General features: G+C 43.1%; 2 protein-coding genes across 3 annotated transcripts in view; both read right to left on the reverse strand.

The window, feature by feature from the left end:
• The window catches only part of LOC309495590 (MSL complex subunit 3-like), a 520,390-nt gene that overhangs the window by 10,539 nt on the left and 492,597 nt on the right, over positions 1-17,254 (reverse strand). For both annotated transcript variants that reach the window (XM_082165386.1, XM_082165387.1), the window contains exons 10-12: positions 17,137-17,249; positions 3,849-3,948; positions 3,682-3,766 (exon numbers count right to left, since the gene is read on the reverse strand). In XM_082165386.1, the coding sequence (XP_082021512.1) occupies positions 3,682-3,766; positions 3,849-3,948; positions 17,137-17,249 (298 nt within the window). The remainder of the gene's footprint in view (positions 1-3,681; positions 3,767-3,848; positions 3,949-17,136; positions 17,250-17,254) is intronic.
• Positions 9,753-12,754, reverse strand: LOC309495617 (uncharacterized protein). Its single transcript, XM_082165454.1, has 2 exons — positions 12,418-12,754; positions 9,753-12,373 (listed from the first exon to the last, which is right to left on the reverse strand). Exon 2 carries the CDS (start codon positions 11,965-11,967, stop codon positions 11,104-11,106), a length of 864 nt encoding a protein of 287 aa, XP_082021580.1. The 5' UTR covers positions 11,968-12,373; positions 12,418-12,754; the 3' UTR covers positions 9,753-11,103.

The following is a 17,254-nucleotide window of genomic DNA, read 5'->3' on the forward strand; positions in this document are numbered from 1 at the left end:
TCACAAAGCTCGAATCATTTCAAATTGGTTTCTTGAACATGACAATGAGTTCACTGTACTAAAATGGCCCCCACAGTCACCAGATCTCAACCCAATAGAGCATCTTTGGGATGTGGTGGAACGGGAGCTTTGTGCCCTGGATGTGCATCCCACAAATCTCCATCAACTGCAAGATGCTATCCTATCAATATGGGACAACATTTTTAAAGAATGCTTTCAGCACCTTGTTGAATCAATGCCACGTAGAATTAAGGCAGTTCTGAAGGCGAAAGGGGGTCAAACACAGTATTAGTATGGTGTTCCTAATAATCCTTTAGGTGAGTGTATAAATCAAGGTGACTTGACTTGACGACTTCTTCCACCAGACACACCGCTGATCCATAGGGCCGAAAAGTTCCAGTTTTGTTTCATCGCTCTACTGAACAGAATACCAAAACTTCTGTAGCTTATTTATATAATTTCGAGCAAATTCGAGCTGACTTTTCTTGTGCTTTTGGGTCAGTAGTGGTGTAGTCTTGGAGTTCTGGCATGGAAACCATCTGCGTTTAGTACGCACCGTACTGTGCAAGCTGAAACCTCAGTGCCTGTTGCCACTAAGTCACCGCAAGAGTAAGGTCTTTTGCAGTCACTCGAGGGGTTTTCTGAATCTGCCTTCTCAGAAATCTGGTTGCAGCCATTGATAGTTTGCTTTTTCTGCCCCGTCCAAGTAGTTCCACTGTTCCTTTAAAACTTTGAACTTGCGAATTTTGCTTCCAATGGTGTTTCTAGGAACATTAGTACCTTTGCTATCTTTTTGTATCCTGTTCCTTGTATGTGAATGGCGATGATATCTTCGCTTAACGTTTTGGACCATTCTTTTGACTTTGTCACATTTGACTGCATGTTACAAATAAGACTCTCAACAAACCTAACCAGTCCACGTATTTCATGTGTTCTAGCTCAAGCAAACATGGTGCAACTAATGAAGCCCAATTAAGGGCTAATTAAAGTTGTATCAGGTGTGCTTGAGACAACACCTGTTTTGCAGATTTGTGTTGTTGTGAGGGATTCTATTCAGGCGGTTGAATAATTTTGAGACTGCAGAAGTCATTAAAAGTTGCATTTTCAGTTGAATTTTGGGGAAACCAGTTGCATTTTCAGTTGAATTTTGGGGAAACCACTTGAAAAATGTGTTGTGTTGAGCTATTTCAATTATTTTTGTTTGATTTGTTCATTGCGGGGGCGGCAGTGGCTCAGTGGTTCATGTAGGTTGTCTACAAACCGGAAGGTTCCACCTGACCAAGTGTCGAGGTGTCCATGAGCAAGACACCTAACCCCAGCTGCTCCCGACGAGCTGGATGGCGCCTTGCATGGCTGACACCGCTGTCGGGAGTATGAATGGGTGAATGTGAGGCTATGTAAAGCGCTTTGGTGGCCATAGGTCTGTGAAAGCGCTATATAAATGCAGTCCATTTACCATTGCAAACAGCTTAAAGTCTGTACATTTTGCCAATAAACCTGATTTGCAATAGGGGTTGAATAAATTTGATAACAACTGCATGTGTTAAAGGGGTGGTTGATTATGATTTCAATTTTGTAATATTGCTGTTTGAGCATATACAACATCTGCAAAGTTACAATGCTCAAAGTTCAAAGCAAAGGGATATATTTGCTTTTAAAGAAATCACTTTTTAAGGACTACAACAAACGGCTGGTTGGGACTACACAACATTCCTCCCGGGTTAGTGACATAACCAACCCTAAAATTACATAAACCCCGCCCCCGGAACACAATTTATAGATTATCATGACAGAATATGCTAATCAATGACTAGAAGATAACTACACATAAGCTACATAAATTCATCAACTAACCATTCAGAAATGTCCTGTTGCATTCTACATGAGTCTCTCCATCATTGTCTGAATCCGGCTTGAACATAAAAGGCTAAAAGTTTTAGAAATTTTCAGTGCATGTCTGTGTGAGTGCAAGCTGTTGTAGCTCCGCCTTCTGTGCTGGGAGAAGCAGCTCATTTGCATTTAAAGGAACAGACACAAAACGGTGCGTTTCTGTTTTAAGATAAGTCTTAAGTTTTTCCCTTTTCAGTTTCTCAATATTTGCCCCTAAAATAGATTTTTAAAGGCAAATTTGGGTACGTTTACACGACAACGATATGCTTAAAACGGAGAAGTTTTCCACGTACATATACATTGTCAAAACGATCCCCATTCACATGTATCTGCGAAAACAACTAAAAACGCTGTATTCTGCTGCCAGGCCATTAGATGGCGATGAAACACTATAGACTGAACACATAATATGCATGTGCATGACATCGTCGTCTTCAGAGATTCGTGTTTTTGTTGTTTACACAGAGGCCGTTTTCAAAAACTTGCACTTTGAAACCCGTTTTCAAAAGTTTGCATTTTCATGCACCCAAAAAGCCGTTGTCGTGTAAACAAACTGCCAAAACGCATTAAAAGTTTTATGTTTTATGTTTTAAAGTATTACATCACTGAAAATGGTGTCGTGTAAAACAGCCCCTTTAAATTAAATCAGAATGATATGACATTACATGCTCTTACCAATTAAGTTACAATTTGCACTGTCACTTCAAATCAATTTTTTATTAGGTAACTAGATATTTCACTCGATTGTTCTTCCAGTTTGGCAGTCACTTGTTGTCAATCGCTTCTGGGACAAGTGACAGTGAATGGGCTACTTTTTTAGGAAAAATGTTTGCCACTCTCCCACGCTGCATTTCAGTGTAAAAAAACATGACGTGCAATATAGGTAATAATCACTAACCAGTCTTACCGATGATTAAACAATCATTATAAAGTTTTATATTAACAGGTTCTGGTCCTCTAATCTGGTCAAACAGCATTCCACATTGCTTGTCTATGTTTGCGCATTCCAGAAGGACGGATTGTCAGTCTGTGCATTAGCGGTGGGTATTTTTCAGTTACTCTTTTTTCAGGTTACATTGTTGTGTGAAGTCTGAATGACTGTCTTTATGAGCGAGTCATGAATCATTACTCAACAAATTTGTTAAAAAACACTGATTCATTCACTAGTGACTTTTTGCTTACTAGAGTCCTAAATGTATGCACTCTATTTGTGAAGATAAAGTACATACTTTTAGGTGCATAGAAGAAGAGTATGCAATGAAGTGATGAAGCACAGTCAGTTTCAAGCACTTTAGCCATTTTTTATTCATGTTTGTAGTTTTGAACTGAAATATCACAAATTCTCATATGGGTTTGTGATCAATGCTAGCCGCTAGAATGTGCAATCAAGGAATGTGCAATCTCACTAACTTATATAGCGATGTCTCAAACTGTACGGATGGAGCAACATTTTTAATTTCCCTGTAAATTTGATAGTTGGAATGTACCCCTAGTCCTAACTTTGGGGACTTGGGCTTCATTGAGAATCATATTTCTATGGCTATGTCTTAGATGTGTTCTTATAAATTTTAGTAGATAGGACACATGTTGAAATATAACTTCTATTAGAAATATAATCAATATTGGTTTTATCCATCTCGCCTGTGTGTTCTCTATCAAGTGATTAGCAAGAACACCTTGAAACTACAAAACAATGATTTACAACTACCTCTCACACATTTCCCTTAGATAAAGTATTTATGTGCATTCAAGTTAATCATATGCATGCAATTTAAAAAAAGAAATCTGCACCTGAGGAAAAGCTCAAAGTGTTTCACTAGTGCCCTCAGGTTCTTTTCTGGTATGTGCATCTTCCTCAGGATTTCTGGAAGTTTCACTAAAACAAAAAGGCATAAATGAATGAATTAATTAATTAAATAATTTAACACTTTTTAACATAAAAAGAAGCTGATATTAACCAAATAGCCGAAGCAGGTGCTGAGAGCCATAGAGGTAAGAGGGCGGTGGAAGCTGGTCGCTCTGAGGGTAGTTATCCGGTGTCAGTCTCCAGCTCAGAACCTAAAGACAATCACATAGAGGTAATGAGCTAATTCTGTAAATGAGATTATAGGCATACAAGCAGTATTGAACCAGATCATGCTAAGAACAGGTCCTATATCTCTAACAGTGCAAACATACACAAAGATACAGTAATGTTTAAAACTGAACAGAGAATCAGTGCAGCTAGGCTGATTACAACATTAAAATCAATAGCAGAGAAATTATCAATGCCAATTTTGACACCACAGCAAAACCCAATATTCTACTCAACGGATGTCAACTATCTTGGGAGTTTGCAGTGCTGCTGTTTTGGTGCTTTTAGTGGGGATTCTGACTCCCCTCTGTTAAATGCATGCATCAAATGTCTGAACCTGTGGTTCCTTTTGTGGGAGCACGATTACCATTGCAACATTTTAATCAGTATAATAAAATGATACATAGTTGTGATGCAATGCTTGCCACCACAAGCCATTTATCACTCACTTTATTAACTTTTCTGTCACCTACTGTTTAAAACCCCCAAATCAAGAAAGATTATAAGCCCCCACTATGTTTGTAGTGAAATCCCCCCAAAAAAGGCTTTTGACAAAGGCTTTTGACACTCCGCTTTGCTATCTTTCCAGAGCTTGCTTAATATTTGCACTTTAAGACAGTGACATTTAAATTTATATGTATTTTCAAATATTTGTTCAATTTTTTTTAACTTGTGTATTATTTAAACTATCAATTCAGTTTGTTAAATGTTCACGGTAATCAAAAAATGACTTGTGCTACGAAGTTGGTGTTTAATACCAGGTGAGAAAAAAACATAAAATCTTGATTGGCCACTTGTGATCTGGGGCCGTATTCACAAAGCATTTTATCTTACCACTGGGAGTACTCCTAAATCGCACTGAAAGATTTTATCTAGGAGTTTTCTCTTAAAAGTTATTCACAACGCCTTTCAGACCTACTCTTAGCAAAGAAAAATGACAACTCCTAAACTAAGAGTGAGTCTTCGTTGCTATGGATGACGTCATTACTCATGCACGAGTACTCATGACTGAAGTGACCACCTTGATTGGCTGATGACAGGTGACAGGTCTGAGAATGCGTGCGCTACACAAGTAGTGCGAAGGATGGAAGATGATGAATAACTGAATAAATAGCCTAAATGAATAAAGAGTAAGGCAAAACAAATAGCCTAGTAGCCTAATGAAACATATGGATTGATGCAATATCTTTGCAACATTATTGAATTAATCTGTCACTATATGCCTCTGCCTACGTTTGCAAAGAGAAGAACATTTTAATTTGATTCACAATGAAACGTTACAATTAGTTTACATGCAATGAGTAGCCTAGTTTTGGTTGTTGTTGGTGGCGTTATTGCCAACAGTCAGTTCTCGAGGGGGCTGACTGTGAGCATTGCGAGAAGCTGTCCGTGAGGACGCTCCGCTCCCGCCGGCCGTTCTTCGAGGAGGACGGTTCGGTGCGCGCGTCCCGAGGCGCGGGTCCCGCTGCTGCCGAGGTACGGCGTCGACACGCATCTTGGGGATCGCAAATGGTTCTAACAAACACCTGTTCGATCCACGTGCCTTATCTCGGGGAGAAGCACGCTCTGCGGTTTCTCCTCCCCGGGATGAGGCACTCATGCTGCGATTTCCAGTTCCGAGGAATTGGTATCGTTAGTGGTTTTGTTTAAAAATAAATAAATAAAAGAAAAAAATATCAAAATAAGGCAGATGTTTATGAGTTTTCAATAAATAAATAAATAAATAAGTCAGCTCATTACTCTGTTGAATAAAGAGGAGCTTATAAAAGGAGGTTTTATATAATGCTGTTGCTAAGTTAAATATTACTGGCCAGCCGAACATATATGAGAGTGAAAATATAAGGAAAACTCTATATCTCAGCCTCCTCGTCGGGGAGTGCCGTTTTTTCCCATCTCCACACTGAGGTTTCGAGATCGTGGAATAAACCGGTTTCTGTTTATGAGTTTTATCCCTAAACTTCTACTATAGTAATGTTATGGGTATTAAGTATCATGGTATGACAGTGCCTCGGGTTAAAGAGACGCTTGCGAGCTATCTCTCTCCCGTGTTGGCGTTATCATAACCCCGACGTTACCCACCAGCCACCATAAATAATAGATAAATATTATTAGGCAGCACTGGTAGGTAAAGTATATAAGCATGGATGAATGTGAGGATGTAACAGCACTGACGCTATTCGAGAATTGTGTCGCGCAACAAATAAACTATACCGGGGAGGGACGGTTTCGAGAAATTGTTTCTCCTCTGCGTCCTCTGGGTAGCGACTCTCTGAGGAGGGTCGCAGCGCTGCCAGTTCGGTTGTTTCCTGCTGGTGGCCACGGAGTGATATATTTATATATATATATATAGTTTTTCTGATGTAAAGAAAAATTAAGATAAAATATGTCTTTTCTTCTGGACGCTCCGCTTTCAAAAAAACGAAGAAATAAACTCTTCAGCGGCGTTCCAAAGGTTTCTTCCTCACCGATCTAACGTTCCTGAGACTGCTGGGCGGGAGCAGTCTCAGCATACTTAAGCTCTTCGCAGCATAGAGTGCGGCAAAACAAGGATTCGCCATTCGGGCTCATCCACAATCGATGGGGACCTGGGTGGCGTTCACAGTCTAGCCAGTTAGAGATATGCAAGGACTGTTTTATCTCTAAAATAGCTAAAAATGGAAGAAGCCCTGACGCCGAGGCTGCAGGCTTCTGAGGGTGGTCCCCGCCGGGGTAGGGACGGTTTTGAGAAATCGTTTCTCCTCGGCGCCCTCTGGGGTGCGACTCTCTGAGGAGGGTCGCAACGCTGGCTGTTCGGTTTTCCTGCCGGTTCGCCGTTTCAGGACACTGAGGTGTCAGCGTCCCCAAACGATCCTCCGAGGAGGGACGTAGAGCAGTCAGTTCGGTTTCCCTGTCGGTTCGCCATTTCAGGGCGCTGAGGTGCCTGCTTTTTCCAACGATCCTCCGAGGAGGGTCGTAGGAACGCTAGTTAGAGGTAGGCAAGATCTGAGGACTGTCGTTATCTCTAATAAAACTTAGACAAGAAGTCCTGACGCTGAGGCTATCAGGCTTCTGAAGGTTCCTCCGGGGCAGGGACGGTTTTGAGAAATCGTTTCTCCTCGGCACCCTCTGGGGTGTGACTCTCTGAGGAGGGTCGCAGCGCTGCCAGTTCGGTTGTTCCCTGCCGGTTCTCCGTTCAGGGCACCGCAGTGTCAGCGTCCCCATACGATCCTCCGAGGAGGGGCGTAGAATGGTCAGTTCGGTTGTTCCTTGCCGGTTCGCCGCTTCAGGGCACCAAAGTGACTGTTCAACCAAATCCAGAGGCCAGTCTCGAGAGACTGGTTCCCCTAGTAGAATTTCTGGCAGCGTGGAAACTACTGCCACATATTTCTCAGTGGGTCCTGCACACTACAGAAAAGGGTTTCAGAATTCAGTTCGGTTCTCGTCCGCCCAGATTTCTAAAGGTCCTCCCCACAGTGGTGGACCCCGAGCAGGCTCTGGTTATGGAGCAGGAAGTACTGACACTTCTGCAAAAGGAGCTATAGAAGGGGTTTCTCCTCCCAGCAGACAGTCAGGGTTTTACAGCCGTTACTTCATTGTTCCGAAAGAGGATGAGGGGTTGCGTCCTATTCTAGACCTGCGTCAATTAAACAGCAGGTTTCAGAATCTCAAGTTCAAAGTATGCTTACGCTAAAATGATTGTGTCACAGATTCAGTCCGAGGACTGGTTTGTCACAATAGACTTGAAGGACGCTTACTTATCTATCCATCCTCATCACAGGAGGTTCCTGAGGTTTGCTTTCGGGGGCGAAGCATACCAGTATTGGGTTCTTCCCTTCGGCCTAGGTTTATCACCCTGCATCTTTACAAAATGCGTGGATGCAGCTCTGGCTCCTCTGAGACTCCAGGGCATTCACGTATTATACTTTATCGACGATTGGTTGATTTTAGCTCAGTCCGAGCAGTTGGCAGTTCGGCATCGAGATGTCGTTCTGTCTCACATAAAGAGGTTGGGGTTGTGGCTCAACGCCAAGAAGAGTGTGCTCCTCCCAGCTCAGAGGACCACTTTTCTGGGTGTTTTATGGGATTCAACAATAATGCAAGCACGTCTGTCTCCTGCACGTATTTCTGCGATTCTCACAGCCGTAAAGGGGGTAAAACTAGGCCAGTCACTCACTGTGAAACAGTTTCAGAGACTGTTGGGGCTCATGGCAGCTGCGTCCAACGTAATCACTTTTGGCCTTTTGTACATGAGACCTTTGCAGTGGTGGCTCAGGATCAAGGGGTTTTCTCCGAGGGGAAATCCATTTCGCACGATCAAGGTCACGCGGCGATGCCTTCGTGCCTTGGTCATGTGGAAGAAACCTTGGTTCCTCGCCCAGGGCCCAGTGCTGGGGGCTTCTTGTCGACGCGTAACGCTTTCGACGGATGCTTCCCTCACGGGATGGGGGGCGGTCATGAGTGGCCGCTCGGCGAAAGGTCTTTTGCAGGACCATCAACGTTCTTGGCACATAAATTGTCTAGAAATGATGGCGGTATTTCGAGCTCTCAAATACTTCCTGCCAGACCTGAGAGGTCACCATGTGCTTGTCCTTCCGGACAACACACTGATGGTCTCGTATATCAGAGCAGATATCCTGTTGAGGCAGGGGCTGAGGCCTGGGGAATGGGGACTTCACCCCAAGGTGGTGGAGCTCCTTTAGGAGAACTTCGGTCAAAACTCAAGTCTACCTTTCGCATCGTTTATACAACGCATTGCCCATTTGGTTCTCCCTGATGCATCCAGCTCTGCTTGAACTGGATGCAACGTATTAGGTGTGGTTGAGGCTACACCTGTACGCATTTCCCGATATCTTTGCTCCCGGGAGTTACTCTCATCTAGAGTTATGGATACTGTGGGCTCGGTCTCTGAGGGGGCCCAGCTCATAGATTCAGGTCTCTCGACTGAGGTCGTGGAGACCATACTCCAGTCTAGAGTTCCCTCCACGAGAAGACTGAATATGCATTGAAATGGAAACTGTTCTCTGCCTGGTGCGGAGAATGCCTTCCGAATCTTGCTATCTGCCCTATGGTACAGTACTTGATTTCTGCAATGAATGTTTCTTTGCTGGGTTATCTCTGAGGAGAGATCCTTATTTCATCTTCTCCGTGGTACTTGAGGCTGAGGCCTGCACGTACTTGGATTTGCACCTGGTATGGTGATAGTCTTTCCTCACCCCTTGCCGGGTTGTATTCCTACTAAATTTGTGGGTCATTTGTGCTGCAGGCCTTCTGTCCTCCACCTTAATACAAGCCAGATCAGGAAGAACTTAATCTGTTTTGCCCTGTCCGGGCTCTTGGATGCTTATGTCCACAGAGCTGCCCTGTGGTATATATATAAGAGCAGTTATTTGTCTGCTTCAGGTTACCTAAGATAGGTTGCCCTGCATCTAAACAGATAATGAGCAAGTGAGTAGTTGAGGCTATCTCACTTGCTTATGAAGCGGCCGGACAGCCTTCACCTTTAGCTGTCCCGGCCCATTCTACCAGGAGTATGGCTGCCTCTAAGGCTTTATTATCAGGAGTTTCACTCTATGCCATCTGTAATGCGGCAGGCTGGTCCTCACCGCTTACATTTGTTAGATTTATGACTTGGACCTAGGCTCCACTCCAGGGCCTAGGGTGCTTGTTTCCTAGTGTGCGCATGGTCTTCATACAGAACAGGCATTTGTCATATGGCTTAGTGGGTATAGGGTTCCCACCGCGTCTCGACGCAGCTCGAGTTCCCTTGAAAGGGAATGTCTCAGGTTACGTATGTAACCCTGGTTCCCTGAGAATCAGTGGCTAACTCACTGGCAACTAACAGGGCCTAATGGTAAGAGCTGACACTAACTAAACTTCAAACTTAATTGCTCAGTCTGTGCCAGAGTCTGCTCCACTGAGCAACATCACCAGGGAGAAAGAGAGAGGAAATGGAACCTGAACTCTAAACCTAGCCAGTGCGTTTCCCCCCAGATATCTCTCCCCACCCGCCACCCAAGAGTAACCGTCCTATTCAGGGATTAGCTTGCGTTTGCAGCGGCGAAGGTTTGGCTGTTGGTTGCGGTCATGTTCAACTGCCTGCAGCACATTCTGCAGGTTCTGCTTCTTCCATGCCACTGCGACGAAGTCGGATGTGAGCTTGACGCCACGCTCGGCACAGTCATTGACCACGTTCAGTGCACGTATATTGACCTCACTTTTTTTTAACGCAGCATTGGTCGCCCATTCCTTCACATCGAGAGACATCAATTCTGGATCAATGTGCAGCTGGTGCATCCCAAACCAGCAATTCTTATTGGCGAGGTCAGCCAAGCTGGTGGTTGGCAAGAGGGTGGGGAACTTTGGCTTGCCAAAGCCAGTGCCAAAGCGCTGCTCAGGGATGTGCATGGGGAGATCAGCGGGCTTGTGCTCCAAGATCGCTCTGGCAAATGCACGCTTGTCATCATTGGGCACCTTGCTGCTGAAGAGAGCCAGGAGTAGCATCTCACCTGTCAGGTACCAGCGATGCTTCTCCAGCGCCTTGATCGCTGATGTTGCAATGCCCTCATCTACAGCCTTGTATGCCTGCTGGGTGGTGGTAGAGTGTCAGGTCATTCCAGGCAGCATCTACAGCTTTCTCGCAGGTCAACCACCACTTTGCATAGATATGGGTAATGAAAAAGGCAAATGCCCGAATCTTTGGCACCTGCTGCCGTGTGGTGATTGTGCCCTGGGGAAGCAACACGATGTGATGCTCCATCAAAGCCATTGAGAGTATAGAGCAGCTTGGCCATCCATCGTGCCTTGTGGAGCGCTCCCGGTCGTTGGAAGGTCACTGCAGTCTGCTCTTCACCATCTGCATCCAGAAACACAAGACACAGCTGCACAAACTCATGGTAGTCACCTCGCTTGTGGTCAGTGACTTCTTTTGCGCACCTGACAAGTTCAGCACGTAAATTGCCCAGGAGTGGTTGCTCGGTGTTGCCAGGAATGTAGCAGGACCATTGGCTGCTGGATTCTTGTGGTAACAGGTTCCATTTCTCTCTCAGACCTGTGAACAAGGTAACCTCTGGCGAGCGTGATGACTCCACCTTCAGGTCTGTGAAAACCTGGTTCAGGAGGACCTCACCAATGTGGTGCCGGCACCCAGACCAAAGCAGTGGTCAGCCCAGTGAGAGCTGTATGGCAATGCAGGCTGCTGTGAGATGGCCTGTGTTTGACGCAGTGGTGTCAAATGCCATGTTGACAACCTGGTCAGCGCAGCACCAGTCCTGCAGCAACTTGCATGTCAACCGGGCAATGATCACTCCACATGCCTCATTGGTCTGCTTCTTATACGTCGGGACACCAAGCAGTTTCAGCCGCTCTGCATCTCCAACCACCACTGTAAGACGCTCCTCCAACTGGCGCACATTGCTGAGCATCGGTGTTAACTTGCTGTCCCAGTGTAGGGTGCACAATGGAGGTGGTGTCCACTGCTTGTGCTGTTCCTCCCTGATTGTCTCCAGCACTTGGCGTCTTGCTCGGTCAGCTGTTGCGTAAGATGCAGAGAGATATGTACATTCACCGCCTGACTCTGCAACAAGGCCACGCGTGAAGGCAGCCTGATGCATTGGTGACATCTTCAACCTTGTAGCCAGTGACACGACACTTGGTCGGCTAAGGATGTCATGTGGAATGAAGACGTTTGTTCCAGTCTTCTTATGCTTGTGGGATGGTTTGCCCTCAGATGGTGGATAGACTGTGTTAGTATCCTCCTCTGACTCCTCATCACTCTCCAACTCCAAGCTGGACATTGCCGTCATCTCCTCCAGCTCCTTTTCACAGTGGGACTGCCTGGCTGCTGCGGCAGTTTGACGCTCCTCTCGCCGCTTCACCTTGAGCTGCAGTTTTTTGTCCAATACACCAAATGTGGCCACTCTGTCAGTCTTCATGCTAGCCAAGAAAGCTAGGTCTTCTGGGTTATCAATCAGCTTTTCAACATTTGGAGGCCACAGCAGAAATGTGGCATCAAGTCTGCACTCCATTTTCTCCAATTGTTTCGCTGTAGTCTCACTGGAGTGCTTGGCCTGGGAGATTTTCCGCAGCTTGTTGTTAGCATTGACTAAAGCCGCGTTTCCACCGCAGGAACTTTCCCCAGGAACTAGGAACTTTGGGCTGGTACTCGATGTGTTTACACCGCAGGAACCAGGGTCTAAATGAAGTTCCGGGTAAATATTTCCCCCTCCGATAGTCCCTGCTCATGAGGTAGTACTTTTTCAAAGTTCAGGAACTTTCAGGGGTGGGACTTGTGCGCTGCACAAGCTGATTGGTTGTGTTCACGCCGCATTTTGGTTGGATGACTCCACGCAGCATTTTATTTATTTTTAACCTCCCTTTTTAAAAAATCGATTGCGGTTCGTGTCGTGGCTTCATGCAGTAAGAGTTGTCTGTCTGCAAATATGGAATTTAATAAAAAAAACTGGTGTACTGGCGACGAGTTTCAGGCTTTATTAAGGGTATTTGTGGAAGAGGAAACTTTCTGCGCGTTCGTCCCAGCCATCTCACGGTCAATGTCCGCAATAGCTGATAACATACAAATTTTATATCTAACGTTAGCATTACGAGCTACTGAACATACTTTATCAGTGCTCGTCTCTTTTCTGCCACAGCTTTTATTATTAAGTCATTATGTTTACACATTGTCATCTATTGCAAGGCACTCCAAACCATGTTACAAATTTACTATAACAGGATTGAAATAGCGCTTTGAGGTAAACAACTATTTACAAGACTGTCACTATTTTTGATTGATAGATGGGGTTCAGGCTTTTTTTAAGCGTATTTGCGAAAGAGGAAATTTTTGCGCGTTCGTCCCAGGCATCTCACAATAACTGATAACATACGTTATCTAATTTTATACGCATACAAGCTTTCTGAACACGCTTTAGTATCAGTGCTCGTCTATTTTGTTTTGTTAATTTACCTCGTTAGTAAACCAATACATAACTGCAGCACAGTTTGAATCTCCTCTATGCTTATTATAAATGTGGCGCTCAAAACTGATTACTGTCCATCGCAGACTGGGAGGAGCAGTTGCGCGCAGTTTACCTTCCCGGAACTTTAGACCGCGGTGTAAACGCATAAAGCAACCGGTCTGGGGCAAAAAAAGTTCCTGGGAAAAAAGTTCCTGGGACAAATTGTTCCGGGTAATTTCGGTGGAAACGCGGCTCAAGTCTACCATCTTGTGGCACGCACGCTTGTTGCTCACCATTGGATGTTGGCTTTCTTGTAAAATGGCCGCACCTGCTCCAGGACAACCTTGGCTGCCTCGAACTGCGACAACGCTCCATTTGCACCAGGTTTCTTGCCAAGCATGCAGCGTAAGATCTGACGACCAGTTGGCAGTTTGGCGCCAGTGATGATGCCATCCTCACTGGTGATGCTGGGGCCCAGACCAAAGACCAGGCTGCGACTTCTAGTCTGGCAGGGGCCAGTTGGTGAGGGCAGCATCTTAGAAGAGCTGGATCCTGGGGTGGGTTGTGTTGTGCAGTGTTTAAAATCATATCTTACCATACTTAATATCACTCAATTATGATAAACCATTCTTGCATAAGCCTAAAATTTTAGCTGTACATAGTCTAACTTCATCATAACTTACCGTTACATCACTACCAGAGTAGCTAGCTGTGCTTGCAAATATACTTGTATTTAAAATGTTAATTTACTGTAACAACTACAATGCTACTCTCAATAAACATGAGACATCTATACTCTGAATATGACATTGTCCACTCTAGAATACTGTTGATGTTAAGCTTAATAGCTTAGGGAGCTATCTAATAACATAGATAGTTAACTGTAGTTAGCAATCTGTTGCTAGCTAACATTAGCTAGATGTAATGAGCACCAAATACCTATAAATATGACTTAAAGGTCCCATGACATGCTACTTTTTGTAGGCTTTAATATAGGCCTTAGTGGTCCCTAGTACTGTATCTGAAATCTCTTTCCAAAAATTCAGCCTCGGTGCAGAATTATAGCCACTACAAGCCAGTCCCAGAATGAGCTTCCTTCAGACAGGCCGTTTCGGTGTCTGTAGCTTTAAATACTAATGAGGAGGAGAAAGGCGGCGCAAGGTGGAGGGTGGGTGTGGCCTTGACCATCTTGCGCAACGGTAACGTGGCGTGCATGTTTACGTTGGATATAGCAATGGCACAAAGACACGCAGTCTTTCAAGCATTTCAGTTTGACCCAGAATCTGATCCAGATGGAGAAGCAACGGATGAAGAAGTTGCAACTCAGCGGCTCCAGCAGGACGTTTCCGAATGGTTAGTTTAAAATATTATGTCTGGATACGGTACTTTATTCGGATGGTTTACAGTTATTATCATGTAGCTAACGCTAACCTACTGTTGCCTTTTCATGAGAGATCTGTAACGTCTGTATTTATCTTATTACAATTACATCAAGCTCTGCGATCTTGAAATGCGGATATCGCGCGCGCCATATAACCAACAGGAAAACGGTTGTCCAAATAACAAAGACGTGTACAACACTCGCGTTACAGTGTGTGTATTCACACACATAAACTGCATAGCTGCATAGCTAATGTTACAGCCACATTCTACGTGTAAAATCTAGGTAACCATAAACAGTAAAGCAACACACTTATATATCATTAGTTGACTTACTTGTCCGAGGTGTGTAGCTGAGCCAAAGAGAGTGATCCAGACTTTAGTTTCAGACGTTCAGCAAGCCCAGCTCTGTATTGACCCTTCGGTGTTCATTTGTACATCCAATTATTGAGCAATTGTTATGCTTCGCTCGCTCAAAAGCCATGATATCTCTCGTGGACAAACTAAAATCGCGCGCGCGCGTTCCTACTTCCTAGCGCATTTTCTCAAGGGCGGAAAATATTCTCTGGGTGGGCAAAGCAGAGACAGGGGAGGTAACATTTCCTCCTTATGACGTCATAAGGAGGAGATTCAAGATCAGCGCGTATGAGCCTCCATTTTCTCAAAGGCAGAGAAAGATAGCAAAAGCTCGATTTACACCGATTGAAATTTTTAGAAACTTGGGGACCATATACAGGCTAGGGGAACTCATATTAATGTTAAAAAACCTCAGAAAGTGAAAATTTCATGTCATGGGACCTTTAAATGACTTATGATAAGTATACAAAGACACAACTACAGATATGATAGTAATATGTAATAATACATACCCAACACAGAAAGATCACCTCAAACAGAAAGATCACCTCAGTTTTCTTGAGCTGTAGTATTGTTTACCTCAGATCTCCATGGCGACCATTGAGCACTGTTAACCACTTTATCCAACAAAAACAGATGTGCGGTGGCACCCCTAAATCATCATGTACTGGAAAAATATTTTGCATGTGTTGTTTCTACATATATTGGAACACTTTTAGCACTCACCCATATCAAAATTCATTTTTGATGCACCCTAAACATGGACAGTGTCTTTGTTGGACATTATATCGATGGAACTCTCAACTTCTCGTATGCATGGATCTAATGTTAAGACTGTGAATTTATGGCATAATGCTTTTGATATTGTGTACATTTTTTAAACATCTATGTAATTCTTTTATTGATTTATTATTACTATTATTTTTCTGTGTCTACATTCTATGTTTGTAATTTATTTTTATTTTCTTGAAGTCTACCAGGGGTGGGATGGGTTCTAGATTTTTACAGTTGCTTTTTGCTTTGTATTTTTGGCCAGTGAGTGTGTCACTCCAACCAAAAACGGCATGCAGCGCTAAGGGTGAGCATTTTTCGTCTGTGTCGACAAAAAAGGTGTCCTGTTTCGACACAAAAACCATTAACTAATGTTGTAATTGCTTTGTTGACTGCTGTCTGTTACAGAAAAATTAAATAAAAAATGCTATTTATGCATGATAAACACAGTATTTGAAAAAATATTTTCAACATAGCTCATCACTCATCTTCCCACTGGCATTCTCTTGAGTCAGTTGAGCTGCACGTGTAACTATCAGGGAGAGCACATGTTCTTCTGGCGGTGTTCCACCCATGAGGAGGGGCCATGTTTGAATGTTGTGATTACAAACAGTAACTGTAATTTTGTGCATAGTGCACCTTTGAAGGAATAAAAGAGCCTTGGATGAGTGCAAATTAGAAATAACAGTTTAATTCTCTCTTTCTCGCCTGTGCTCTTCAATACCCTGCACCTGCACCAGGGATGCTCAGGGATGTTCTTCAAACATACATTTCCAACAGAATGGCCACTGTATGTAACCATCCACTAATTTAAAAGTCTCAAAATTGTATTAACATTTACTATATTTTTATTATTAATAGTGATCTATATACTAGCTCTGTGGAAATTAATGTATTATTTCAGCGATCTATCAATCTATCTATTATTTGTCATTTGATAAATATGCAATTGGTGTAGTTTCAGATGGTTATATGGTTACAAAGTAAAATGAACTAATATTAGCTTGTTATGTAAATCAATGAGATCTTTGTAACAGTATAGCAGACTACTTAATATGCACATATATACTACATAAAATATGCACAACATAAATGCACATAAATAACAGTTGTCACTCCATATCTGCCAATAATACAGGTACATCTCAGTAAAATTATACTTAAATGCTTAGTTTCAAAACATATTCATTTACAACTTATACAAAACATGGACATAAACAAGTATTCAGTATCAGAATTGGGTATTAAAAATCAATCTCTAATATCATCTCTTATATACAATTAAACTTACATTGCAATAATAACTTCTTATTTAACTTATAACTTCAAATATATATGTCAGATTAGTATTTAATGGACATTATAAACTTTTCCCAGGTTAAACATGTAAAAAAAAAAAAAAAAACATAAAACCATTAAAAGCAGGACACAGTCAGTAAAAACTGTTTTTACAGAAAGTAAAAAAAATCTATAAATATTTCTGTAAGTTTCGAGTGACCAATGACACCATATGTACACAGTTTGATCATGAATATTTAAATAGGGTTATTTTCCTATAATTTGTTATAAACACATTCATTCCATTTGCCATATATTTTTTTTTTAAATATACAAGTGCAGTATGTGTTTGTCAGATTCAGATTTTAAATCAGATTTGAAGTCTAATAGGGTATTTTTACTATTGACAGTAAACAAGACTTGAGGGTTCTTGCACCTGGGTTAAGGACTCACCTCATTTAGTTCGTAGTTCCTCTGGGTTTCCAGCCCTGAGAAAAGCCCTCCAGTGTAATCCTTGCTAGGTGTCAAGGGTAAAGGAGAGGAGGAGCCACTGTGAACAGGAGTCCCTGTA

The sequence above is a fragment of the Leuciscus leuciscus genome (genome assembly GCF_965113295.1).
Source record: "Leuciscus leuciscus genome assembly, chromosome: 3".
In the NCBI taxonomy this organism is placed as follows: Eukaryota; Metazoa; Chordata; class Actinopteri; order Cypriniformes; family Leuciscidae; genus Leuciscus; species Leuciscus leuciscus.